The sequence below is a fragment of the Thunnus albacares genome, chromosome 6 (genome assembly GCF_914725855.1).
Source record: "Thunnus albacares chromosome 6, fThuAlb1.1, whole genome shotgun sequence".
In the NCBI taxonomy this organism is placed as follows: Eukaryota; Metazoa; Chordata; class Actinopteri; order Scombriformes; family Scombridae; genus Thunnus; species Thunnus albacares.
In genome coordinates this window covers 33,349,977-33,377,915 of record NC_058111.1, presented here as the reverse complement: position 1 = coordinate 33,377,915, position 27,939 = coordinate 33,349,977, and the positions used below count along the sequence as shown (strand labels likewise).

Here is a 27,939-nt window from a genome sequence, read left to right as displayed (position 1 = left end):
ACTGGCTGATCTGCAGGTGCAGGTGAATGGTTGATGCATACCTTGTTCTTGGGGTCATGGTTCAGTACATTTGTAGTACATCAGGAAAGAAATCCAGAAGATACCATTTCTGTTTCACTTTTCAAAATGTAAATATCAAGTGGTGGATCATTGGCCGTAAGTGCTTCAAGATCACTAATACCAATATGTCAGTAATGCTCAATTGTTATTACAGAAGACTCTAACCTGCATATTTTCAAATTCTAAAATAAAAATTGACTTTAAGACACATGCAGTTTAACAGTTTATACTCAATCAAGACTCACTATTTTCTAGTTTTACACAGTTAAGTCTATGTTGCTCTGGAAGTCGTTCCATCAGTGGTTAGAACAACTGACTGGACAGTATATTGTTCCTGGACAACTGAAGCTCGTATTGTTTGTATTGGTCATTGTCAGCACACAGTTTTTGTCCAGTCCACCGCACTCTCTCCAGTGTTGCTGTAACTTACTGAGAAACCTTAACACTTCTGAAAGTAGACCTAAGTGACGAGCATGGCTAGCTCCTCAACTAGCATGATTTAGCTGACAACAAGATGACACAAAAACTGACACACTTCCAAAACATTCAGGGTTCAACTCACATTTAAGTTATGCTTGGCAAAACATGAGATAATTTGACTAAAACTATTAACTTCACGGTGACTACCAAACTGAAGAAAGTCACCTACCGCTCTGAACAAATATGTGATATAACTGCAGCAAACATAAGTTCCTAAAGCTTGGTAACATAATCTGCCATCAAAAAGTCGTGGTATCTTTTACTGGACATCAAAACAGCTACAAAATTTGGGGAGAACATGCTGAGACTGAACGCAACACAACCTTAAACATGATGATCAACACCAACTTTTGATACTACAGTTCACAAATAAAATAACCTGCGGTTTTTGTTATTGGTTTTTCATCTTCAATTGAATTCACCCTCAACCATGTCTTACCACAGAAGGACTGAATCAACAAGTTTGCTTTAATCTTCAAAAATTTGAAAATGAGCTCTCATGTTCAGACTGTGGCTACAATCTGTCTAAAAGTCCTTTGGTCTGTCTCAAGCCTTTGCTCGGATAAAACAACACATAATACAATATTTCCAGCTCTGCCTACACCATCTGTAAATGTGCTGACATTGGATCCACCTGGCCTGCCTGGCTGACTGGGGCTGAACTTATGAGACACTTCATCAACCTGCCTGTCTGTTTTTTCACACTGTAATCTGTTTCTCTCCACTGGTCTTGTTTCACTCGTCTCCACAGGGGAGATTGCTCACTAACAGCCAGCAGCCCCCTTTGATACCAGGTGAAATTGATTCCCGGTCTGATTTAGCCACTCGCCAACCCATGCTAACTAGCTAGCTCCTCATATGGTTCTAGTCTGTTTCTCCATTCGGTCCCAGAGGAAGGGCTAATTGATTTACAAAGAGCAAGCCTATTCCTTCCCCTTAACTTAATGAGTGCTAACAGCTAGTGTGAGAGAAGTCTCATTAGCTGGCTAAAGATGGAATACATCAAAAAGACTGTGTCGCTAACGGGTTAGCAGTGTGGTAAAGGGTGGACAATGGCAGTGGGTTATTGATATGCAGACGGGCAGTCTGCTTGCCCGCCCTCTTCTCATTTAAGACCATATATCTCAATATAGATGACAAGGTATCTCCTTCTGGCTTGTGGCGCGACACGCTGGCTCTTAGTGCTGACGTCCAGAGACATGAAATCAAAAAACAGGAGGGGTGGGGGTGTAGCATTAAAGTGTAATGGCTTTTGTTTTTAAGAAAGATAAAAGAGAGAGTGCAACAGCTCTGACCAATTGGACTCGCTGTTCCAAATTTGCTGTTTTACGTTAAATTTGTGTATGACATCAATCCTGTTTCCTTTCACTGCTGGGTGTATGATCGAGAAAGACCTTTCACATAAATTAGGTTGTAATTTGTTTAGATGGCGACATCAGGCCCTAGATGCGTATATGTGTGTGTGTGTATTCATGTGCCTTTGTCAGCCATCACACATGCTCTGCCTCCAGACCCCCCCTTCCCTCCCTACCGGCAGATCAATAGCCCCTGTTTGGACTACCACTAAGAACTCCACAACTGCAGTGATTAGAAAACACATTAGTGTTGATCAATTAGGAGCCAAACGCCTCACTTAATAATTGATGGCTCTGCTGGCAATTTACACACACACACACAAATGCAGGCGTACACATGCACACAGGCAGCAGACACTGTTAGTGTGCCTGGCCAAGTGGCAAAGAGAGACAGTGGGTGATCCTCAGACCTAACAAACGCAAGGCGCCACGCTGTATTGACAGGGCCGCCTAGTCTGAATGCCTGATTAGGCTCTCCGGGGCCCCTTTGGCGCTTACACACACAGAGACACACAGTCACACGCATTGGACTCCATTAGGCAAAGACAGTGTAGTAGGTGAGATAGACTCCACTTAAGCAGCACTATCCATTTCCCTCAATCGAGCCACAGAGGTGTGTTTGAGCCAGACACCCTGGCTGGGCCTTAAGCGGACACAGAGGAGCCTCGTGCACGCACACAGACACTGATGTCTCCTGCGGCTACAGTGCTACAAGTCATCAGTACTACAACTTATCAACAGGCATCAAGTGAACACACTCACCCCGGTGCATCCACACACACATGCACTTAGCCACTCTCTCCTGCACATCTTCACTGCCTGCAAAGGCTTCAAACCAAGTAACTGTAATATGCAGTGTATGATATGCATGCAGAATATCATATAACGGAAGTTGTAAAGAACAGGTGTTATGGTAAAGATTGTCCAAAGACTAATTTCTTATTATTCCATCTTATTATTTCTTGTCCCTGCAGACTTTAAAGACAGGCCTAACTATGGTGGGTAAGGTTGTAACCCAGTTGGCAGGCACCCTACCAGCAGGCACTCCAGACGAGGAGGGCACACCTCACAGCGTGAGCCGCCGCAGCCCCCACAACCCCGGTGTGGTCACCATCATTGACACACACAGTGTTGGTGAAGGACAGGTCAGTTGAGTGTTTCTGTTCTCACTTGTTATTGTTAATGACCTCATGATAGGGCTGGGCAATATGACCAAAATCTCATATCTAGATACAATTGATTGTATTTGTCAACCATCTGTGGATGGTTGTAAAGACGGTACTACATTCATAATTCAGACATATACAAAAGTTAATAGCTTCAGTTGGTCATTTTAGAAGTTACAGTCACTTTCCCACAGTGATGAGCTAGGTCTAGTGCTTCAGTTTCACTATGACTCTTGAATTGTAGGTCAGAACAGATTAGGTTTTTGTAAAGTCGACAACCTCCCCCTCTGCATCCCAGGAAACCCTTAGACTAAAACTGCTCGGAGCTCTCTCAGTGTTCCCTTTTTGGATCATGCATAGTGGTTAACCAGAAACTGTTACCAGGTGACCATTCTTGTTTAATAGAGTGTCAGCTTTACTGGCTAGCCCTCTAAATGCTCGCACTTCCCCCCAACTGGGCCCTTTATATGCATAATACACGTACACACACACACACACACACACACACACCAAAGATTAAATTGGCTTCAATTTGTTCTTGGGTTGTTGCCTCTCTAGTCTTGTCAAGTGTGACCCAGGTAAACATAACTGTGGCCTCTGCGGCTTGTTGGGAAACAGGAAAATCTCCAAGGTTGGCTTTTTTTTTTTTTTTTTTTTTGGCGGTGGCCTGAGCACACTCAGGCTCATTCACCTCACTCCACACAGCTCAGTGAAAGGTGTGACTTAGATTTTGCTGTATATTTTAACAGCCAAGCTTTTAGCCACAGCTCTGTCTGTTTTAGCAGCCTTGGAAGGAGAGACGCTTGGTAAACAGTCAGCTGTTGGTCTCTATGGGCAGTAACCTCACAGGAAGCTCAGGGCTGAGCGAGTACACCATATCCCAAATTAGGTCTTGACATTCAATTTGGCCATTTGTATGGGGGGTTTGGGAGGTTAGTGAGAAGTAGGTTTCTAAACCTATAGATTTTTTCAATTATTTTTTTTACCAGAAAATTGCATGTTGTTATCACTATCAATATCATGATATGATATGACAAAAATCATATTTGCATTATCATGAATGATATGATATAGCACACTCCTTGTTCTTAGTTTACTCCATCACATTTAATCAGGGGGAAAAGGCCAGTATAAATGTTACATTGACTGCTAAGCTTAAACCCATATTAAGGACTTTCACATGTTTAAGTGGTTGGTTAGTTGGCTGTCTATCTGTTGTCTATCATGATTTTTTTATTTTGTGTTGTGAATTTAAAGATTTGCTGTTACGTTACAGAAGAATGTTTAATTGTAGTCCACAGATTCAAAGGTAGGTAAGCTAAGTTTGGGTATATTGTCCTTAGCCACATCATTCTCCACAGACCCACCAGGGTACATATACCTGAGTATAGTAAGTATACATACCAATATATTGATCTAACCCTGGTCATGGTTTGAACTATACCAGTTGCCTTCAGCAGGATCTCCCCTTTACGTCTAAAGAAATGCTAAAAGCTTTTATCCCCTTAATTCTCCTCAGCCATTCCAAACCATGATTAATCACATTGCAGTAGCTGTCACATTTTTAATGAGGCGTGTTAGCATACATAGTACAGTTTGTCAGTGATGTAGTCACCACACACACTCTCTGCTTTCTCCTTCTCTCTTCCACTGTGCCTGCAGCCGCCCTGTAGCCAGTGTGTTGTCTTATAAGCTGGACCTAAGCCTTCAGAAGCAGGCCTGCACTCTGTCACCGGCCAAAGCACTGTAACCGTACACTGGCCATAAACGCCGGGCAGGGGGGAAGGGAGGGAGGGAAGGGGAAAGCTAGGAGTTGAGGAGAAATGGAGGGTGAAAGGGGGGAACAGGAGGGGAGGTGGGGGGGGGGAAGCAGCAGAGAGTGAATTTAGATGGAGGTTGGGGTGTGATTTTTGGAGGAATGGGAAAAGGCAGGAATATGATAGAGGTGAGTCCCTGTGTCAGTGTAGCAGTGCAGGATATTCCCATCTCTTTGAAATTCCTTATTTGGAACAGCAGCCTCATAACACACAGGCACACTCTCTCCCCTGTGTAACAGGCTCAGTTCTCTGGAGGACTCTCTTGTTTCAAAGGGCTCCAGCAGGATTCCCTCACAGAACAACATTGTCTGCTTGCACCGTAATAAAAGTGATCTGCTTCATGTCACCAGCCTCTTTCTGTTCTTTCTGTTCTCCCCTTTTTTCTTTTTTTCCCCTGCTTATTTTCTTGCTTGTAGTCTGAGATGAAGCCCTTTAGTTTTTAGAGGCTGTTTCTTGTTTGGACTAGTTCCTATTTAAAAGGCTCAGCCAGCCTTCCTGACATCGTTAATGCAACACTGGGGCCAAATTTAACCCTGTGTATATGTTCTCTCTTTCACACACACACACACACACACACACACATTCGTGCACAAAGTGGCCTCATGTCTAGGCTTATTTCTAATCTCTCTTCGTGACTAAAGGCGTTTTCTGCCAGCTCCTGGTCTGCGCTCAGCCTTTGTTCGATTTGTCCCAGTCTTGACAACAGACTTCATACAGAGATTTAGGAGCAGCCTCTAGTTGTGTAAAGTGACTTATAATTTCATTTTTCGAGGCAAGTTTCAGAAGTAGCAAGCCAGAGCCGGATTTGACGCCAGTTTCAGCCTGTTTACGGGAAAACCCGCTGTCATGGGGTATTGTCAAAGCCACATGTGAAAAGCCACATTATTGCCAAAGTAAATTTGTCCATATTCTTGTCTCTGGTGTTGGATTGTACCCCATCCACACTGGTCTCAGTGCAGCCTCTCACTTGAAGGACCAAGGCTAATAATATATAGCTCAGATTTTGATGAGTCATAATGTCTTTGATGCACTCAGAGAGAGAATTGTTGAACAATGTGTCCATTGGTGTTCATTGCATGCATAACAGGTAATATGCTAATTATTTTTCTATCCACAAGAGGGCAATGGCACATTCAGAAAGGAGTTCAATGTCCAGCTATTGCACAGTGGGATGATGTCAAAGAACGCTGCTCATTGTGGTGATGATATCAGCGTGTGATGCTACAGACCAAACCAAAATGTGAAGAGAAATCCTTGAGTGGGGGAAAATCCCGCTCTGGGTTTAATGTTCTCATTGTTAGAAAATGATTTGGACTTTTTGTGTGTGTGTGTGGCGGTGTGTGTGTGTGTGTGTGTGTGTGCGTGTATATATACTCCAGGTCTTGGTGAGTGAGGACTCGGACGGAGAGGGAGTTGTGGCTCACTTCCCAGCTCATGACAAACCCATATCCTGCATGCAATTCAACCCCAGTGGTAAGACACACTTGCACACACTCACACACACACACACACATATACACACACTTTTGAGGAAGGAGCTAGAACACTGTATGCAATTTCAGAAGTCATAGAAAGCCCGAGGTATTGATAAAGACATATGTTTGGCTCACATGTGGACACCTTTTCTTGCAGGCTGTCCTGAACCAGTTATCTGGCCGAATGAGCTTGTATTCATATTGTGCACCACTCTTACGTCTTGAACCTGGACTTAGTTTAGAGTTCCCCATAATGTCTCTATACCAATCCTGATGTCCTACAATATACCCGTATCAAGCAGTTTACTCAAGACACAGGCAACCGATGTGGGTCAAGCAGTGCGTCACATACAATAAATGGGCAACATATGCAACCACTATGCACCCAGAGTGGATGTTTCACATTTATATTGTATTTCCAAGGCTTATTTTGCATTTCAGTCTCTCTTTTCGTACCTTTCAATTATAAGACGGACTGAAACAAGCTTACAGTGTTAGCAGACAAACCTTTTAGCTTATTTTACATAAATAAAACACTGCTGGATAAGATTTGCCTAGATAATGCAACCTAAATAACAGGAGGGCTAAACAACAGGAAGGGTCCGACTATGGATTATAAAATATTTTTCTGATACATTAAAGGGGCACCACAGCAGTTTTTTGTTTCATTTCCCAAAAGTTGGGGGACTAACGAGACAGATTTAATGCAGAATGACCACAATTGATGCAGCAGAAGCCAAGATATCCTGACTTTTAGGCCCTAGTTTGGGTCAAGCTCCAAAAAACACAGGATCCTACACTTCACATAGTCCAAGTTGAGTGTCTTGTTAGACCCCCTTAGTAAATGTCTTTCAAACTCCACTCCACTCTTGCTCTTAATGAGCAATGTCCTTTAAACCAGTTTACCTTACTATGTGGCATTCACCTTAACCAATACAAGAATGACAAAAGATCTCTTGTTTATTAGAACAGTTAAAAAGACTAAGAGTCTACAGACATGCTAGCAGTTCTGTGGGAATGTACTTGGGCTAAATGCTCACATCAGCATGCTAACATGCTCACAATGACAATGCTAACATTTTGATGTTCAGTATGTAGAACGATTACCATGTTCACTGTGTTGATGTAGCGTGTTAGCATGCAAACATTTGCTAATTAGCACTAAACGTTAAGTGCAGGCTGAGGGGAATCAAGAGTTTTGCAGGTATTTGGTAATAAACCAAAGGACAAAAGGAAAATTTGACCAGATGATGGTGCTAGAGGGAAACTCAGCAGATCATCATTATTATAATTCATTCTCTGGGGACCATGAATGTGTGAACCACATTTTACAGCAAACGGTCCACTAGTTGTTGAGATTTTTCAACGAAGATCTAAAAAGTCAACCTCATGGTGGCGCTAGAGGAAAACTCAGAGAATCACCAAAGTCAGTAAAATAAATCATCTGGGAACCATGAATGTGTGTAGCAAGTTTTATGCCAATCCATCAAGTAGATGTTGAGATATTTCACAGCATAAGTGAAATTATTGATCTGATGCTGTCGCTTGAGGAAAAGTCAGGGGATCACCAAAGACATTAGAATGTATCCTCGAGAGACCTTGAATATTTGTTGTAAATTACATGATAGTCCATCTTGTTGAGTTTTTTCACTCTGAAAAAGGTCAACCTCATGGTGTCACGAGAGGGAAGGTCAGAGGTTCACTGAAGTCAGTAAGATTCATCTTCTGGGGACCATGAATGTCTGTAGCAATCTATTTTCAGCAATCTATCCAATAGTTGTCAAGATATTTTATTCTGGACCAAAATGGACGGACCAACATTGCAACCCCTAGAACCGTGCTGCTAGCATGGTTAAAAATCATTTGTTTTCTGGCCGGGCTTTCTGGTCAGCAGTGTAGGTACCAACATGTACTGCAGCCTTTATGAGAGCCAGTTAGTTGCTTGTCCCTCATTGACCAATTTTACATTGAGTAACCTGTTACATGTTATGACTGAGGTTGGTCATGTATGCAGGTTGCAGCTTAATGTAAAAAGGTTATTACAGTAGAAAATATTGATCCCCATGGCTGTGTAAATGCAACACCCAGGTACTTGCAACATTTGTAGCTCCTTTTTCCTTAGTTGTGATTGTGGGAGTTTTATACACTGCGCATATACCTACAGTGAAGAACTGGGGATTGGAGGATTTGTAGGTCACTCATTTTAACCTCAGTGTTAAATGTGAGTCTGTGTCATTCATGGTGCCACTCAAGTGATATCAAGATCCTTCAGACAGCTGAAAATATAAAATATTCACTTTTTTGAACTTATGCTGACATACTATACTCTATAAGTGTGTGTCAGTGTGTTGAAATTAGCTTCCATATACAAAACTTGCACTCCCTCCTCACCACATTATTTTACTCTGGCATCTCCCTCTCCACTTTCTTATCATTGCTGACCTCCACCCCAAAACGAAAGGGACAGTAGATGTTTTGTAAATGTGCACAGGGAAGCTCATCGCTCTGCGTGTTCCATGTGTTCACTTATGTATTTCACTGTTAACCCTGTGGTGTGTATGTGTGTAAGCAGGTGTGTTCAAGTATTTTATGCTGAGTGTGTGTGTGTGTTGAGTGTGCATGTGCAGTTAATAAAGGAGCTGCTGAGAGATGGCTTTCACCCTGTGACCTCCAAGCCCCAAGAATCCTTCACTTACCAAGATTCAGGACTGAACTCAGCATCTTTTTCTGAACAGGAACAGGATGATACTGCAGACAAAGACAGACAAGATATGGTTGTCTAGACCTCACCTACCCCCACCCTCACCTTCCCTAAAACCTCATACAAAACCCAGTTTAGTGAAATTATGGGCAAGAAAAGCTACCTAAAAGTAAATGTACTCAACTTGTTTTAATTTCTACCTTGTGTTTCTCAGGGTGGGTAGTAGACATGGTGTCTGTAACAAGAAAAATAGCACGATGAAATGTTAAGAATTAACATAGTAATGGAGGTTGTTAATGGTCGATGGCAAGATGTACAAAGAAAACGGGTCAGCACAAACGTGCACTGCAGAATTTGCAGCTGCTATATATGTGTATTTAGAATGATTTACTAAGGCAGCAGCTCATTACTTATTCATCATACAAGTATAATATTAGAATACTTAGCACTAGAGTCCGCTCAATGGCAGACACAACGACCTTCATGCGAAATTAGAAGAGATGAAATAAGATGATTATAAAGGTGGAGATGGTGTCGATACAGCTGTTTAATTGAATGCTGAGGTTACTGCATGTGTGTAAAAACAGTAGTAAAAAGCCTTTTGTGGCTTCAGAGGGAGCTGTGCGAAATTTGATAAATTGCCTCAAGTGATGTCACTTGAGTCAGCATTGGTTGGGGCTGAAGACTATAAGTTTGGGGAAAAAAAAGAAATCCTGTGTAGTTAGAAAGAAGTAAGGTTACTAGACCTCTGTAGCCCCCTCATCTCTGCTTGAGGCTAGCGGCCCCAGGCTACATCAGCTGCTGCTAACATAACACACCTGAATCTCCAACCGAACTGTTGGTGAGCGAGTTGTATTGTGGGCAATGTAGGCGCCGGGCTTTGACAAGGAAGAAGAATGCATGGAATAAAAAGACAATAACTCTGGTTCTGCAACATGGATTTTAATCACATAAGATGAAATATGTTAGGACTGTGTGTCTTTCAGCTTGTTTAGAAATTCTATGCTCCATGGAACAAAATCAGTGAATGCAGCTTTAAAAAACTATTTTAATGGGACTCACTATGCATCACTAGGTTTTGGGAGAGTCTTGGGCCCACTTTAAATATCTGTGTTGCCTGATGTCACTAGTGATATTTCTGTTTAAACACCCTTTTCCCTTCAACATTCAAGCTCGGTTTCTTGAGAAATGCCTGCTGAGTCAGCAAGCCTACAGAGTCCCCTGTGAGTCTTTTCACAGGACACTGTCACTTTCAAAATTCCAAACACATTTAATCTTTCTGACTCATTTACTCTGAAGCAAATCTAAAAGGCTAATACATTATAATTTAAATTGCAGCCCCTAACAGCACCAGAAGTGTTGCCAAAAAACACAGATTTGCCCTTTTTCATTGCAGTTAGGGTGTGTAATGAGATTAGGACGATTCTTACAAGCTTAGCAAGACTCTTTTCCCTTGTTGTGATTGCAGGACTGCTTTCATCATTGTTTATTCTTTTATTCATTTTCATTTCTAAGCTGCCTGCTGTGGAGTGTCCCATAATTAGAGGCCTCTTGATTTGATCAGAACCCAAATCCTGAGTGACGGGTTCATTGGTCTGGCACTAAGTGAACTCTTTCCAAGGAGTTAGGGGAAGCGGCTTTTACTGAACTACCTTCCTAGTCCAACTGAGGCTCCCTTCTCAGTGGTCAAGCTCGACATGGCAGAAACAAGAAAGATAGACTTAGCAGGAAACAATGATATGACTCAAAGAGGTCCTGGAAAGCCCAGAAGTTTTGGCTGGGAAGAGTTATGTAAGAAACCCCAGTGGCTTGTGTGTGTTGGAGGCTCTACAGAGGGCGGACCGGTGGCCGCCAGTTCTTGGTGTGGCGGCTGGCGCTTTGCGGTGCTTCGGTGGATCTGTGGATCTATTCCTAGTGGTGTAATTAGAGGGACGCAGATGAAGTGCAGTGGCAAAGCGCTCTCTTTAACAGCTGCAATGTGTGTGTGCTTGTTTTCTTTCACGTCTCGTCCTCTTCACTCGTCCTTAACGATCCTTGACTTGATTATTAGGTATGATTCCAAGGTCAAAATACACTCATGTTTTGATGACAGAGATATTGTCCAACAACTTGTGCATTTCTTTGACTATGACTGGCACTAGATGGAGTGATTGATTCAGCAACCATACAAGGCACCACCCTCTGCTCTGTATTCTCTCAAAGCTCGTTCTCTGTAGTCCTCCTCTAGTATGATAAGGATCAAGTGTTTTACATGCACTGGTGGAAGAAGTATTCAGATCCTTTACTTAAGTAAAAGTAGTAACACCAGCATGTAATCATACTACATTTCAAGTAAACGTCCTGCTCTGAAATCTACTTTGTTTTCTATTTTCTAGAATATTTTCTATTATTTTGTTTCTACTTTGGTAAAATGGAAAAAGGAAAATGTCCTTAAGTATCAAAAGTAAAAGTATATGGAGGACAGCTCATTTCAGACACTGAAATGTATGTATATTTATATGATTGTTACACATGCGTTAATGTTTAAGCAGCATTTTAATGTTGTAGCTGGCCAAGGTGGAGCTAATTGAAACTCCTCTATGTACTGTTGGGTAGTTTAATGTGTTTCCCAAAATCCTGTTTTTGTCCCTGCTGATTTTACAGTTTCACTTCTATTAACTCACTGAAATCTCTATAAACAGTTTCCACATACTGTCCAGGCACTAAAATCCAGATGAGAGAAGTTTATGGTAAATGTTAATAGCTGAAACAGTTTGTCACTGTAGTCAATGGACAGAAAATGAGTTTATTTTAGTTTGTCTTAAATAAATTGAATATCTTTGGGTTTTGAACTGTTTGGTCAGACAAAAGAAGATTTGAAGACGTCTCCTTGGGCTTTATGAAATTGTAGCAGGCTTTTTTTCATTAAATTCATCCAAACAATCAACTACTTAATCAAAAAAAAAGACTTACCCAATTAGTCAGTAATAAATATAATCAAGTGTCAGCCCTAAACATGTTAATCTGGCTCACTTTCAATTGTTACTGTAACCTCACAGAATTTATAAGCTTTATGGGTAGCACCTTTTATTTGCCCTGGGATTTACCTCTTGGGCTACAGACAACTGTCCCTATACTCTCTAATGGGTAGAGATTGTTGCCTGAGAGGAATTCAGATACTACTCAGGGCTGAAAAGAAAATGCATATATTTCAGGTAAAACTAAATGATTTCATTTATATGTAGATTTTTAGTTGACTGTGTAATCATAATGTTCTATGAATTAGATAGTAAAGGACAGTTAACTAAATAGAATACTCAGCATTCTTAACTTTCCTTTGTTAGACTAACATTATTATGGAAAGCACCACCAATTTCACCACAATGTGATATTTGCAAGATTGATAAACAGATACATTTAGAAAATAGCATTTTAATAGTTTTAAGTTGTGTTGTTTTTTTGTTTTTTTTGGTTTGAGAAACTTGTGATCTAAATTTTGGGTGTCACATTAAAAAGGTGACTAAAGTGTGCTTTTACCAGTGAAGGAATATTTCCAGGTTCAGACGGTTTCTTTCCCAGGTTGATATGTAAAAGTTAATATAGGCTGGACTACTGTAATGCCCCTCTGTCTGGTGTCTAAGAAAGCTGTTGGTCAGTTTCAGCTCATACAGAACACAGCAATATTTGTACTGACAAAGACGATAGCCCACATTATTCTAATTTAAAGATCTTTGTATTGGTTACCTGTCTGTCACAAAATTCATATTAAGATTCTTTCATTTGTTTTTAAAATCACTGAGTTAGCAGTTATATGGTTTAGAAATGTATGCCTCCTAGGTCTACTTTAGATTCTCTTTGTGTTGCATTTTATGCATGAATTGTGCTATAGAAATAAAGTGTATTATTATTGTTGTTATACTATACAAGTTAAGTCTTAAGCTGCAAAGTAATTTGAACTATACCTCTCAAATCAATGTGCTTAAAAGTACAATATTTCCCTCGGAAATATATTGCACTATTTAACTACAAGTACAGTATCTCAAAATTGTACTTCATGCACTTTACTTGAGTGAATGTATTGAGTTACTTTCCACCACTGTGTACAAATAATGGTTACTTATACAGTTCTGGGGTTGGACAGCTTCTCTTAAAAACATTATATTGTAAACTTGGGTATTGTCAGACATGGATGTTCAACATGCATACTGTTGAACTGATCTCTGTAAGTAGTAAAACTGAACTAGCCAGTTCAGTACTTTCGGCATGAGTCAGTCAAATAAATTGTATTTAAACTGGATACAGTCTTTACTGAGAAGAATCTCTTTACACTTTCATTAACTTTTTCATTCTCATAAAACAGTAGGCTGCCACAGAATCATTTTGTGCAGCCTCCTGAATGCTCTGAATATGGAAGTTTTGAATACCCCATCAAAGCCAGGAGTAATAGCAGCTGAATCAAGACTGAATCTCTCCCCACACGGAACTGTCCCATAAACCATATCCCTGGTTTAGTAACAGGCCGGTCTAATGAATAGCCTGGCCCGTTGAGCCTGACCATTGAGGCAGCTGTGCCGTGAAGGCAGCTCTCCATGGTGTAATAACTCTGTCTCTCCATCTTACTGATGTGTGAAGGAAACCAGGCCGTCGCCGAAAAACCCTGGACCCACACGCACATGTTGAACACGAGGGGAATTCCCACACACAAGCAGCTCCACTCGGCCACACATTTACAGCCACACATTTAGCATGGATTGAGTTGTGTCTTCACACCAAGATAGTAATTAGCACTCACAGCCATGCTCTGATGTGATTTACAACAGCTACTCTGCACAGCTCTGTCTTGCCTTCGTCATTATTTTGACTGGGGATGAGATGGGAAGTTTTTTCCAACTCTGTATTTTACATAAACATGATGATCACTGTTATTAATGTCAGATATATTGCCCAACATTACAAAAGTCTGACTTTTTTTGTTATGTCTATGTTTGTTAAAGAGACTGCCAAAGCTGGGGCTGGTAACGCCACTGTTTTTACAATTCCTATGTAAGAATAAATTAAGTAATTAACTGGCCTGGCCATTGTAGCATTAACAGAGACAGTTTACTCATAGTCATATATTAGCCAATCTTTGTGATACAGATCAATGTGTGGATGTGATGCAGTTTATCAATGTGTAATTGATCCAAGTACATATGTTAAGCTGAATTTAGTGAAACTGTGGCTCACATTTTTCCTCCAAATTTGACAGCTGAATAAATTTGCCCCAAACAGCCGATGTACCAACCGCTGCTAGCTCAACGTTAGCTGTGTAGGCTAGCTAGGACCTCCAGTTCTTTCTGTCATTTCCCTCCAGTCTCTCTACTTTTTCTTTATCTCTGTACATTTATGAAGTAGTCTCATTAAAGTTAGATGAGAGCAAGTTGCTGCAGTGTGTCGCTCAAGTTGAAACATTTTCATCTCACACAGACTCATCCTTGCCTCAGTTAATGCTGCCCCAGGCGAATTTGTGTCCGTTCGCACCCACTCGTGCTTTCCCTTCACTTTGTGTGCAGTCATGCCACATCCGAAATTCAGACATTTAGGCCTACATTTATTCAGCTTTAGGCAAAACAGTTCCATTTGTTTTTATTCAAACACAGCAACACAACTACAAGAACAGGTGAAGTCATGGTATGTTTTTTAAGAAGCCTTTGGAAGTAGCGTCAGCATGAACTGCTTCTGAAAACAAAATAATGTTTTATTTTAGCACCTCTGTGCAGTGCTAACAGCTTTATCTAAATAAAGAACAGAAGATTTGCAGTTATGCAGTGCTAGACTAACTTTGGCCATTATTAAGAGTGATTTTACACTATAATGATAAAATCTTGGTTTTGACAGCTGTTCATGAAAAACTGCATTTCACAACACACACTCACAACAGAGACATCAAGACATACATTCATAGCCAGTGAAGTAACAGTATTCATCAACAGAGTCTATTCAAGTACACAGGACCTGTAGTGACCTTTAAGGCGTAAAACTAGAATGTATTTGTTGAGCATTTGAAATCCAAGTATTTAGTAGTTTTCACATTTCAGTGATACTTACTTCACTGAGATGTTTGGTGTCCGGTGATGGGCAAAATGCTGCAACACACCATAAATAAAAGATATTGAACAGCCTAGGCAGATTCCCTACAGTAGTTCAATATAGTCCAAAAGAGCTGAGGCTTCAGGAAAATGATGATGTTCAAGTATTCATCTGAGAGAAGTGATAAGTGGTTACATGGCCGGAGCTAAGGAGAATATTTGGATTGGGCCAGTGACCATGACTCAGGGCCTCTGGAAAGCTTGGCTGAGAAAGACTCACCTCATCGCCCCTCGAGGCTGACGCTCACCAAACCTCCAGACACCTCAGCAGTGTCGAGTCATTCGCTGCCCACACAGTGCGGTAACACGCAGGTCATTTGTAACTTCTTTACGGTATGTGTGTAGGTGGGTGGCTTGGTGGGGAAGAGTTGAGTTGCTAAGTTTTTCGTTCCCATCAACAGAGCTGGTTTGTTTGTACTGGCAGGAGTCTCTATGAAACGGAATTAAGAGGTGAACAACATGGCTGAATAACATCAATTTACAATTTTATTAAAGTTTTGATTTTCTCCTCACAAAATAAACAGTTTTAAGATATCTTGTGTGCAAAGTCAGTAGTGTGGTCTGTATGTAGCTCATGTGGTGTCCAAAATGTTAAAAGTAAAAGGAAGGATGTAAATGTCATGACAATCTGCCCATTTGATTTTGCAATTTCTTACATTCAAGTGGAATTTGTGGAGGAAATGTCGAGGATGTCATCAAAACATTAGATATCACCCTGTTCCTGATGCTGCTGCTGCTGCTGCTCAGAAGACAAATTATTGGAAATAATAGGTAGTGTTCTGTATCAGCATTTGCAAGGCTATCATTATTTCGCATCCTTCTTTTTATCCAAAAACAGAGCTGCACCAGTTGCATGGCTGTCATGACCGGCGGACCCTCCAACTACTCAGTCTAAACGCATGTCCACGTTGCAGTTTACATTACTGTTTGTGACTCATGATTGTGAACTAATTTGCCAGATGGACCAGGGCATTGTTAGTTTGACGTAGAAACGGCAGTATACTATGTTTGCTGGTGTTATAACACAAAAATGTTGATGTTGCAATTTAGACATTTTTGACATTGTGCAAAAACCTTAATTCTAATGAAGTGCATTTACTCATGAAACCCTAAAAGGAATGGATGGTCTCACTCCTTCTTCCTTTGTCACACACATAGCTCCTCTCCAGTTTTTGTTTTTTTTCTTTTAAATCAGTGGACAATAGGAGCACTGTGAAATCTTACTTATGACAAGCGGCTGTGAATGTTTAAAGGGATTTCATTAGTTAAGAGAACAGAACTCTTAGAAATTTAAAACAAGCCGTGTAAATTCAAGGAGCTTACTCTCGAGCCTCACTGTCTGCCTGTTTGCTCAGAAAGGGGATTAAGTGCTGATCACAGTCCCAAATTCTTTATCAGGAGATTGTGGACAGGAGCAATTTGCTTTGGGGCTTTTTAAACATGGCTTCAAAAGAGGCCTGGTGTTAAAGTTCTCTCTAAGCTGCTGTGAGAACATGTTTGTCTCATGTTGGGAAACCACAGAAAGAAAACCAAGTCAATGTATTGGGATTCACTGGGAATTTGGATTAGCAGCAGTAAATTGGAGTCATGGCTTTGGTGGATGAACTCTTGCAGGTGAAGTTAGAACAGAGGCTCCCTTAATGTTTTTATCTCCTTGTGTTTTCCTGTGTTTTACCTATTAGATGTACTTCTGGTATATGATAAAATAAAAAAACCCTCTCCTCTTTAAAATAACTCCAGCAGGAAGTGTGCAAATATGTAAATGCTCCATAAAAACAGACTTAAGTGGTGTGTTTTCCACTTAAGGTGATGAAAGAACAGGCCTGGAGCTCTGCCTTGAGAACAGTCACGCTTTGTGAACTTGACCGCTACGGTGCCTGCCCCTTGTGTGTCGGCATGACTTTAAAGCCAGGCGGGTTTTGCCCTGTTAAAAGAGCCGGCGTTCCAGCATAGTAATATCAAACTAATGGCGACTTCTCAGCTGGGTTAGCCACACACACACACACACATACACACCTTTTTTCATATCTATTAATATCTAAGTGCTCGCAGGTGGTCTGCCTGTGAAGCGCGTAGAAAAACACAACCCTTGGTTTCAGCCCGCTGTACATCAAATGAACCATAAGCACCTTTTCCTCCTTTCTTTTGCTCTGTTGTTTTCATTTCTGCCTTCCTTCCTTGCCTCTGCCCTTCTTTTCCTCTGTAGAATGAAGTTTGGATGAAGTTCAGGGATTCAAGAGAATTTTACTAGCCAGGAAGATGGCATTAGGCCATATTTAGGGCATTGTTACTGTCATTTCCCTTTTCTCTGAGGGACTGAGCAGCATTCTTTTTGTGTCAATATTTAATTACATAACCTTTGACTATTTTTATACCCAAAAGAATTTAAGGATTTCTGGTTTTGCTATCCTATTTAAGAATTCCATCTTAAATAGGATAGATGCTCCTTTAAAATAGCTCACAGCCTAGAAGTTGTGTTTGCTATTTAAGATTCATACTTTTGTTTTCATACAAAATTATCATAATATAGAAGAAGTTAATTATAAGATAATAATATAAGATAATAAGATAATAATATTATTGGCTGATATCAGCTTAAAATGGATATGTTTGTGTCAGCGTAATATGTCAGCAAAAATTGCAGTACATGTAAATGCCAAAACAAGAGTTTGAGTTAATTTAGCAACAGTGATGCAAGTATGTAATTTGTCCACCAGACAGCACTAACTGACTTTTTCAGTTACAAAATGTCCCGCTCAGAACATATCTTTGTCACAAGTCCTTAATAACCATATTTAAAGGATTATTCAGGTTTTTGTACAACTATTTTTGTATATTTAACCGCCATGTCTGCAGTCATCTGTTATGATGACATCATTCTTGCTAAGTTAATTGCTGAGATCTGGGGCGGCCATCATTAAAACTTAGACGGGACGAGAGACACAATTAAACAGGTTTTAAAGAGGCCATATTATGTTTATGTGATTTTCTTTTATTTATATACTGGTAAGATGTTGGATATCTATGTTAAACACGGTCGAGGTTCCAAACCTTAAGGTGAACTTATGTGGAAATGCTCCCTGCAAGTCAAAAGTCAGGGCTTCAACCATAAATGGCTGTCCATACTGTGGCCTTGGTTGCTTAGGTTGTTGTTAAGGTTTTTCCATGTGTTATTCACGTTGTCCACTCTCAAACATGTACGGATGTATTTGAGAAGTTGACATTTTGAGTAAAGAACAAGAAAAAGTAGTGAAATCCTACTACTATAGTTTGTTTCATGGTTTGTTGACATAGCCCCCGGAGCTGGTGGGTCTCCTGAGGGGCTTCGAAGAGCTAGCCAATCAGAACAGAGTGGGCTCCTTGGGGGCGGGGGACTGAGAACGGCCTGTTCCATACAGAGGCTGAACTGAGGGGCTGCGTAAATGTACAGAATATGTCCCCTTTACACAAACCCCCCGTTTAGCCAAATTTATTTGGAAGAGAAAACAAAGGGCAAACGATAAAATATTACCTAAACTATCCATCAAAGTTTCCAGGCTGACTTCCTGGTTCAACATCAACCCATATTACTTGCTGTAGTCACGTGGACAAACATTTTTCCAGTGTAATTAGAGATTATTGCAGACATTACGGTTCTGCTCATTTTCGGTTTTACTTCCAAATGGTTGGTCAGGTGCCTGCCAGACTAGAAAAGTTTCTGGCACAGCATGTAGACCATGTGACATTAAAACATTTAATTAAAACCCAGGGAGATAATAACACATGCAAACTTGTCTGGACTCCAGTTAAAATGTAAGATAAAAATAAGATTAGTTTGCACGTATAAGTTCTACAAGATACATGTAATTAGTTAAACTGCACCGTCTGTGTGATATTAGAGGCGGATGGCTTTGGATGTTAGCATCTGACTAACCCTAATACCTACCCTGCTGCCCAGCAGAAATAAAACTGCTTGTATATTAGTATGGTGCTGCGGTGCTGAGAGGATTAGTAGGGCATTCACCTCCCTCCTTCAATTAGCACTGAAGCCAGTAGCAAAATTTATACTGGTTAAGAAGGAGGCCACATACCTATTAATCTATTACTTTACTCATGTAACCGTCAGAATATTTTATAGTTTGAAGGCTTATAGTTTAGGTGGTACACTGAGGGGAGTTCTCAACATTTCTTGGCTGAATTCAACAGGTTAAGCTGAAGAGTTTTTGGTCTTAAACAGTAAAAGATTAACAATAAAGGTAGGTTGATAAGTGGCTAGGGTAGGTGGATGGTAGGTTGGTAATAGAGTAATGATGGTGGATGTTTGATGGTAGGTGGATGGGTGTTTGGAGGAATGAATGTGAATGGTTCATAGGTGGTCACAGTATCCATGGCAGCACCAATACATGGGTTAGTTGTGTATACAGATTAGAATGCAGTGCGATGCCGTATTGTATATGTCCAGCATATGTGTAAGTGTATACAGACACAAACATACAGTCATGCCCACCCCCCCAAAAATTGCCAGCTCTGAAGACAAAGCCTCGTCTTACGATGGATAGTCTTTCATTTGTGTGTTGGGCTCATTTGCTCTGAAGTTTATGCATGCTGGTAACAGTAAAGCTATCTGAATCCCCCAAGTATTCCATCTTGTAAGCTTTATGCCTTCCACATGGTTATAATTTGAGATTTTCCCGATTTTCAAAGCTTTTTTTGAGCCTAGTGTTGTTAATTAAAAAGTGGACTAGTTTGTTGTGGCCTTTTGTGTTGCCAAGTAGGGAAATCACCGCCCTCTTTGTTGCTCTCTCCATTTCTTTCTCTGTGTTTCTCTCTCTCCCACTCCATCGTCCCATCTGCCTTTGTCAAGAATAAAGCTAGCCCAACCACTTTGTAAATGAAACATCCTCCCACTATTAATGGGATTGAGCAGATGTTTTCTGTTTGGATGGTCAGGGATGGGACAGTAAAGCCTGCAGCAAAACAAAACAAAAAGATTTTTGGGAGAGAAAAAAAAACGAAAAAAAGAAAGCAAAAGCAGATATTTATGGAAATGATTATATCACTTCCCTCATGTCCCATACGGACGCATGTCTCGCACACATGGCAAATTAGAGGTCATCCCTTCCAGTTTAGCGCATGTCTAAGTGCGTGTGCCAGCGATTTTGGTACTAAAACATCGTAAATAACACTGTAACCCCTGGGACGAGGTGTTATAAATAGGACGTGTCAAACCCTGCTCCGGCCAGCCTCTGGTTTCCCCGAAACCCTCTCTTTTCACCCGCCGAGCGGCTCAGCTACTTTTTAATTTGGCCTTCCCGCGGGCTAACCAACTGACGCCTCTCGGCCAGGGCCCCTGTATTTCAACAAGGCCACAAAAGCCCCAGTCCTCGGGCACTCGCACTCACAAAGCTCTCCAGCCTTTCTGAGCTGTTACTTTTTTGGAGCCCAGACTCTACCATCAGCAGAAGAGAAACGCCGGCCCTGGCCAGAACACAGCGGCCAAGTCTCATCTGTCAGAAACCCAGGGGCCAGACTCTCCAGCCACTGGGTGGGCGGGGCCCGACCAAAACAGAGTGAGGAGGAAGAAAGAAAGAAAGAGAGGAGTGTGGGGAGAGAGGGTTTGAGAGCGAGAGGAAGCTCCCAGATAAACAGACCGCAGCGCCTCAACTCCTAATCACCCTGCGCTTCCGTTTCCAGACTCTATAATTAGAAGGGCCCCGTCCCTTTTTTCTCTGTATTCCCAGTTGACGCAAATGCTTCTTGTGGCTTGGCACCTCGTTTGGGGCGTGGGTTTTCAAGAGTTTACAGGCCCTGGGCCTTAGCTCTCTGGCTTTCTGGTCGTTCTGATACAGCATGAATAGCTAACCACTGTCTTAATGCACACTTCACTTGGCTTCTCCTCTGCTTTTCTCCCTCCACCTCTGATAATCTGCATGACCCCATCGCTCATCCACTCCTTACCTCCCTCACTCCACCTCTTCATCATCTTTTAACTGTCCCTCAGTTCAGTTCATACTAAAGTCTCGAAAAAAAAAAAAAAACCTTTCAACTCTGAATGAATGTGCAAAATTTTAGCACACTGAGCTTTTTTTTTTTTCCAGAGAGGGAGTGTTTTCCATCTCCCTCGCACGTGTTGCTGAATCCTTTTAATCTCATGCCATTCCAGCCTCCTCTTTTCACATTTGACATGCCACCCAATAAAGCCCAGCCACTAATTAAAACCTACTGCAGCCTCCACATAAAAGATTCCATGGGGAAAAACACAGAGGAAAATTACTAATTACTTTAATATCATTTATGTCTGGGAGTCGTCAAAAGGACAGAGGTTTGAACATTTTTTTTTCAAATCTTACACTCTCCATCAGTGATGCATTTCCAACATTTTGAGTTACTGCCCCATCTACGGCTTTGTTTGTAACATCTCTAGAGGCTTCTGGGGATGGGTTTTGGGTTGCATTTGAAAAGCAGTGCGGCGTTTTTCCTAGCCGAGCCAGTTTAGATCTGGGTTTGTTCTGTTGTGGTTTGTTGAGCATGTTGTTTATGGTGAGGGCCTATACTTTCTAGAGTTTGACGAGCTTCAAATAAAACGGGACCAAATGAATGGGCCTGTCAGTGGGGGTTACACTTGTGCTGAGCTGTGGTTCCGTGTTTCAGTTAATCTCAATGTGCACACGCACACACACCCATAGCCATACACAGATGTATGAATACATAGATTCTCTCTCCTACAGACACTCATCATCTTGTCTGTCCTTGGAGAAGCACACGACTCCAGCCCTGCTTTTAACCAGACCGAGCTATCATGTGAGGGAAGGCTGCGTTTTATGACAGCAACAAACGATAGCTGGCTTTGTTTTAATGGGCTGGTTTGTTTGTTTTAAAGACACAGTAATTCTGTCATGCCGTCTAGCATGTGTCGTGCACAGTTGGTAGTGTTTGCTGTATTTGTCTGAGCCGCCAGAGTGAAATACAGTTTAAATATTTTGGTTGGCTTGACTTTCTACCAGTTTACCAGTGTACCAGTAGCAATGTTTAAACTAACGGGTCCAATTTAAAGCACCTTTTGGCAACTGTGAAAGGTATAAAAAAAGAGTTTTGTTTTCTCCAAACTTAATATGATAAATGAAATGATAGAATTCCCCCTAAAAGTTTGTGAGTAGGATCAAAAAATGTATGTTTTTAACTGGCATGTTAAGTAACCATCACTTACAATTTTATACTTTTATCAACGTACAAATTTGTGATGGGTTGATGATTTACCTCTCAAATGATTGGATTACCCTGCTGTAATTATTTGCTTACATTATGTAGAAAATCTAACAAACAATTTTGGCACCCGAGCGATTGAGGAATGCACCTCCATAAAGTTGGGGGACTCGCAGGAGACGGATTCAAAAAAGAATCGAAGCAGCAGAAGCTGAGACGTCCTGATTTCTACTCCCTAGTGTGGGTCTAGCAAACACACAGGATCCTATATTTCCCATAATGCAACTTAATAGCACTCCATGCCCTCGGTTTGTAACGCACACTGTCTGTTATAAATTTGTAGTTTCCGATCCCAATTGGAGATGATCCTGATGATGTCATTAAGGGTTATCAAGACAAGTAAACCGACCTTTATGTGTAAAACTGGTGTAGTTTCACCAATCTTTTAAGTGATTTAAATGCTCATTTTTCACTCTGACTGCTGTCAGTGCAGCAATTGTCTAACTATTAGTACTATTTATTTATTTATGCATTTATTTATCTGTTTGATTAGTTTATCTGTTAGGGACACATTGCACATTGATAAAGCATCGTTGCAGAGCCAAGAGGGAAGTTGTCGTCTGTAGTCTCTGGCCAGATATTACATAGGCACCCATGTGAAACATACACATTGTAATAATAATAAAAACACTTTCAGCAGGGATAAAAAGACTAATCTTAATACTAGACAGGGCAGAATTAAACAAGTACTAAATGAAACACGGAAGCGTGTAGTAAAATAAAGAAAGCAACACCTATATGTTCAAAACAACAAATAAATCATACTGGATTTATAGCACAGTGAAACAATGGCTACCAATTGACATGCTGCAATTCACACATGTGCTAATAGTTGTGATAATGATTACCAGTTCATGTAGATTTCAGCTGTGGAAGTGGACTCCTGATGCACATGACTGTATGTATGTTTATTGTAGGAATGCTGCTAGTGACCGCCGACACTCTGGGCCACGATTTTCACGTCTTCCAGATCCTCACTCACCCATGGGCGTCCTCGCAGAGTGCTGTTCACCATCTCTACACACTGCACCGCGGGGAAACTGAAGCCAAGGTCTGTAACACACACACACACACACACACACACACACACACACACTCTACTGCTACTACTATCATCATCATACACTGATGATCGTCTTTTTACTACATTCATTTGGAAGACCCCTACATATAATGACATCTTAAGTGTCATTATTTAAAAGGAAAATTCCTTCCTATCATATCTTGGACTTTTAATTTTGTAGTTTTGGTCATCAAACTTATCAGTTAAAACAGTTAAATCACCAATGATTTTATTCCCAAAATGTAGGAACACTTAGTCTGTTACTAAACTGGCTTATAAAGCATTTCTAGAGTCATTGCTGACCCTTCCACATAAAACAAAAGGCTCTGTCCAGGAGATAATGAAAGAGTTATGACATGAAGCAACATCATTAGAATCCAGCTGAAAACAAGATGGTTAGGGCAACAACAAAGAGCAGTATGATGACAGTAGAGCAAATACCCTGAAAAACTTCAGCTCCAGTTCGTGCAGTGTTTTTTTGTCAATAGGAAGCTTTCTGATTATTAGCAGGTGCTTTAGTTTACAACAAGCCTTTAATGCACAATGTGCTGTCATTGAAACATTGTCACTGGGATAATGGGTCAAACCAAAACTTCTCTGGTCTAGTTAGATAATCAATATTATTCAGCACACAAACTCACACAGTGCTACACATATTCCTGACACCTTAATCGGATTTAGTGTGTAGTTGAGTTTGAATAAGTACATGAGCTAAAGGGGGGTTTAGGTTTAGGCCTTATTTCTTGTCAGTAGTAGAAGATCCTCTCAACTGTCCAATTGCAGTGTTCCTCTTCAGTCCTGGATTCACTGCCGTCCAAACCACACACAGACAATTTGTGTGAGACATCAGCCATGACAAGTTAAGAAAAACATTCAACCACCAGTTCATAGAAAATAAAAGAACAAATCATGACATGTCCCAATCTTCTTCCTCTTGCCCCATCTATTCTCTTCTGTCTTGCAAATCTAATAAAGGGAGAGCTTGTTTTTTTTATACATGACTTCTCAGCTCTTCCTTCTTCCCTCCTAATCGAATTGTAGCGTTTGAGGGAAACATCTATAAAAAAACCCTGCATTGTGTTATGAAAGTCATTATGAAATTTAATACGTATGTTCTTGCATAACTGTGTTCTCTGCTAGTTATCATACAATCTAACAAATACTGTAGTATATTTACATGCAGTTTTTGAAAACTTTAAAAATGCATGTTCTTTTAACACAAGCTGGTATCAGCAAGAGTTGTCTGGTGAATGCACACTGAAAACTAGGTGCTGGTCATGGCAATGGCTTACATTGAAGGGAACATGACTGCACACTAAGCTCCAATGATTTTATTAGATAACCAACTTTTTCAAGGCAAGTTGGATGTGTACCAGTGCCACAGAAAATACTCCTTTCTGATTAGATGGCAGGTATCTGATATAAATGTGTGTTGGGCCCACTCAAACATACTTGTATTCCCAAAGTACTGTTTGAAATCAGTTTATTATCTCAGTATAATTAATAATTAATCAGTATATTATTTAATATACTGGTGAAATGAATGTAATCATGGATTAGACTGACTAAGAAGAGGATTTATACCTGGCCGTCTTTGGTTGTAGCTGGCCATAGTATACAGTGCGTGTGATAATGTATTGTGAGGTGTCCTAATATAGAAAATAATGGACTCTTGGAAGGAAACACCATGTCATAAAGATAAACAGTATACACCCTAAAATACAGTAGGAAGGGCTCTATAATGGAAAAGACACTTGATCTTGGAGTGAATCCAGCAGAGTTGGGGCTACAAGGCAGGAGCACTACTACTGTGTCTCTGAAGGCCTGGCCAAACACCCTACTGACCTCTACTCAGGATTTTCATGTGTGATACCAGGGAACATTTGATTATTATTTGGGAGAGGAGGGAGGTGGCTGCTGTGATTTGCCTGAGCAACACTTGTTGCCCTTACTCCAATATGTAAAGTAAAAGCCAGACTGTGGTTGTGGGTTTAATGGCATCAATAAACATCAGTTGATGAAAACTCATTACATACACAGGGAAGACAAAATAACAGGAATTTTATATTTTTGTAGTGACTTGATGATGTGATATCTGTTGATTTTTACTGAAAAGAAGCATCTTGATTATCAAGAATAAAATGTATATTGTGATCTAACTAAATAAACACCATTAAAATGAGAAATGTCAAAATGTTAAATGATATTTTTAAAGCAGTATTCGTTGAAAAATGAAAATGTCTGATTCATCTTGATTAAACCCACATTTTAAAATGAAATCAAACAAGATCTGCTTTTCCTTCATGGCCAGTGTAGGCAGGATATAATATCTTCACAATCCCTAAAGACAGGACAGGTGCCCACACAGATGCACAATACATCTAGATTTTATTTGTAAGAGCCTTATTGAGGTAAGCAGGGAAATAGTTAATAAATGCATCTCCATCACCTCCTAGTTAAGATCATTTAAACCTGTTTTAAATTTCCCTATATTTTCACACCAACCGTGACATGAAGAAAGTTTGCAGTGCAAGGTAGAAGTGCTAACTCAACAAAACTACTTCAGGCCTTGTTCAGTTCAGGATTATTGACTGGCAAAACACACTATCACACACACACACACACACACCCTCTCACAGCCTGCCTATAGTTAATGTATGACCAAACGGCAGGTCCGCTGACCGGCTGCACACTGAGCCTGCTTTGATCCAGCCCGTTGTAAACACTGAATGCCAGCCTTAGCCTAGTGCTTGGGTCAGGGGTTATCACCACACACACATACACATGCACACGCCCACACGCCCGCGCACACACACACACATGCACTCAGACACACACTGGAGAGAGATAAATTCTTCAGTTAGGTGGGTGGAGAGACGCCTTATCTGTCTCCAGCAGCCAAACATGTGGCTGGCTGTCAGTGACCCGAGGCCAGGTAAACAGACCTGCAGCTGATAACAGCTGTAAGGGGCTGAAGGAGAACCAGAATGTAGACGAGCTCGGATCCATGGATTAAACTGGAGAGTACTAGTCACTGAGGTTATAGAGGTGGCACCCCACCACTCCTAAACACTCCACCGCTGTGTGACTGTCAGCCTACTGCAGTAACCTGATTTCTTTCATGTGAACAAGAAACCTGGTTTCTGTAATTAGGATAGGAGATTCTAGGAACTACATTTCCCCAGCAAAATTGCTCAAGGAGAAAGCCAATTTCTTGGTCATATACGCATACTCGCATATGTATATGTGAATGACTAGCTGAATGAATCAGTTTCCACATCTTCATCAGCGAATGGATATTGAGTACTATCCATTCACTGATAAATACCATGAGATGCACCTGAAGGCTCTGAAAAGCTAGTAAGCAGACCTTTGAGTTGTGATTGTGTCACACATGCAATGTGATGATTTTCATATTGAAAACATCCACTTTCAGTATTAAAATACCATTTATTTAGCAAATAAATGCCCATGTTTAAACATATTGAGTATTGGCACAAAATGTGCGCTGCAGTCCAATAAATTTTAGTGTTGGCTTTTAAAAACCCATATTGGCCAATTCCTAATAACTAGATTATGTGTATTGAGTTTTTTCCCCGGAATTTCTTTTGCTTGAAAGCCTGCATAAAGTTATAGATCCAAACACTCAATTTAAAGCCATTATACCTCTACTTTCTGCTACCTCTGCTGCTATTTTTCATTCTATTAGATCAAATGTTGCGAGTGAATAAAACAACGAGCTTGACTTTGATAACTAATGTGGTGTTGATAAATGAAGTAACAGATATGCAGTCAGTGGAAATGAGTCACATCCGTCCTACAAACTTCCTGGTTAAATAAAGGTTAAATCCATCATATGGCAACAGTCTGATTTCTAATACCAGGCCATAATCTGACAGTATATTTGCAGTCCAGTATCAGACTATACGGGGCCAAGGTGTAAAACTGCACTCAACCAAAACTGTTTGGTTTTCTTTCTGTCATTGTCTTTTTCCGTAACCCTGCTTGCACAGACACTTGAGTTTTATCCAAGTGTGTTATGTTTGTCCTCTTTCTTCACTCTTATCCCACTGTCCATCTTTGTCACATTCTCCTCATTCCTCCAGAGTTCCTCTCAGGTGAACAGAGCTGCCTAATCTCCCTAACCTGTGTCGCTGATTTAAAAAAAAAAAATCCTCACAAAGTTTAACTATGTCGTCTTGGCATGTGTCTGACTGTCAAGGATGTCATCAAGTCCTCTGCGGACAAGGACAGGAGAGAGAGCTCTCCAGCTTCTCTGGAATGTCCAACCTCCATGCCGACGATTGCATGTGACAGCGAATACAGTTGCATTCCACCTTTTTAAGATAACATTTGACAGCTGTTTGATATATGCGTGGTTGTCACACTATGGCTGTACAATCACTGCCACCCTTCAGGTAATCCCCTGCCTGATAAAATGGATTGGGACAGTAAAGTCCAGGTACCCATCTA

General features: G+C 40.8%; 1 protein-coding gene across 3 annotated transcripts in view; it reads left to right on the top strand.

The window, feature by feature from the left end:
• The window catches only part of bcas3 (BCAS3 microtubule associated cell migration factor), a 361,548-nt gene that overhangs the window by 43,308 nt on the left and 290,301 nt on the right, over positions 1–27,939 (top strand). For all 3 annotated transcript variants that reach the window (XM_044353189.1, XM_044353190.1, XM_044353191.1), the window contains exons 12-14: positions 2,870–3,040; positions 6,258–6,351; positions 23,321–23,454. In XM_044353189.1, coding sequence (XP_044209124.1) covers positions 2,870–3,040; positions 6,258–6,351; positions 23,321–23,454 — 399 coding nt within the window. The remainder of the gene's footprint in view (positions 1–2,869; positions 3,041–6,257; positions 6,352–23,320; positions 23,455–27,939) is intronic.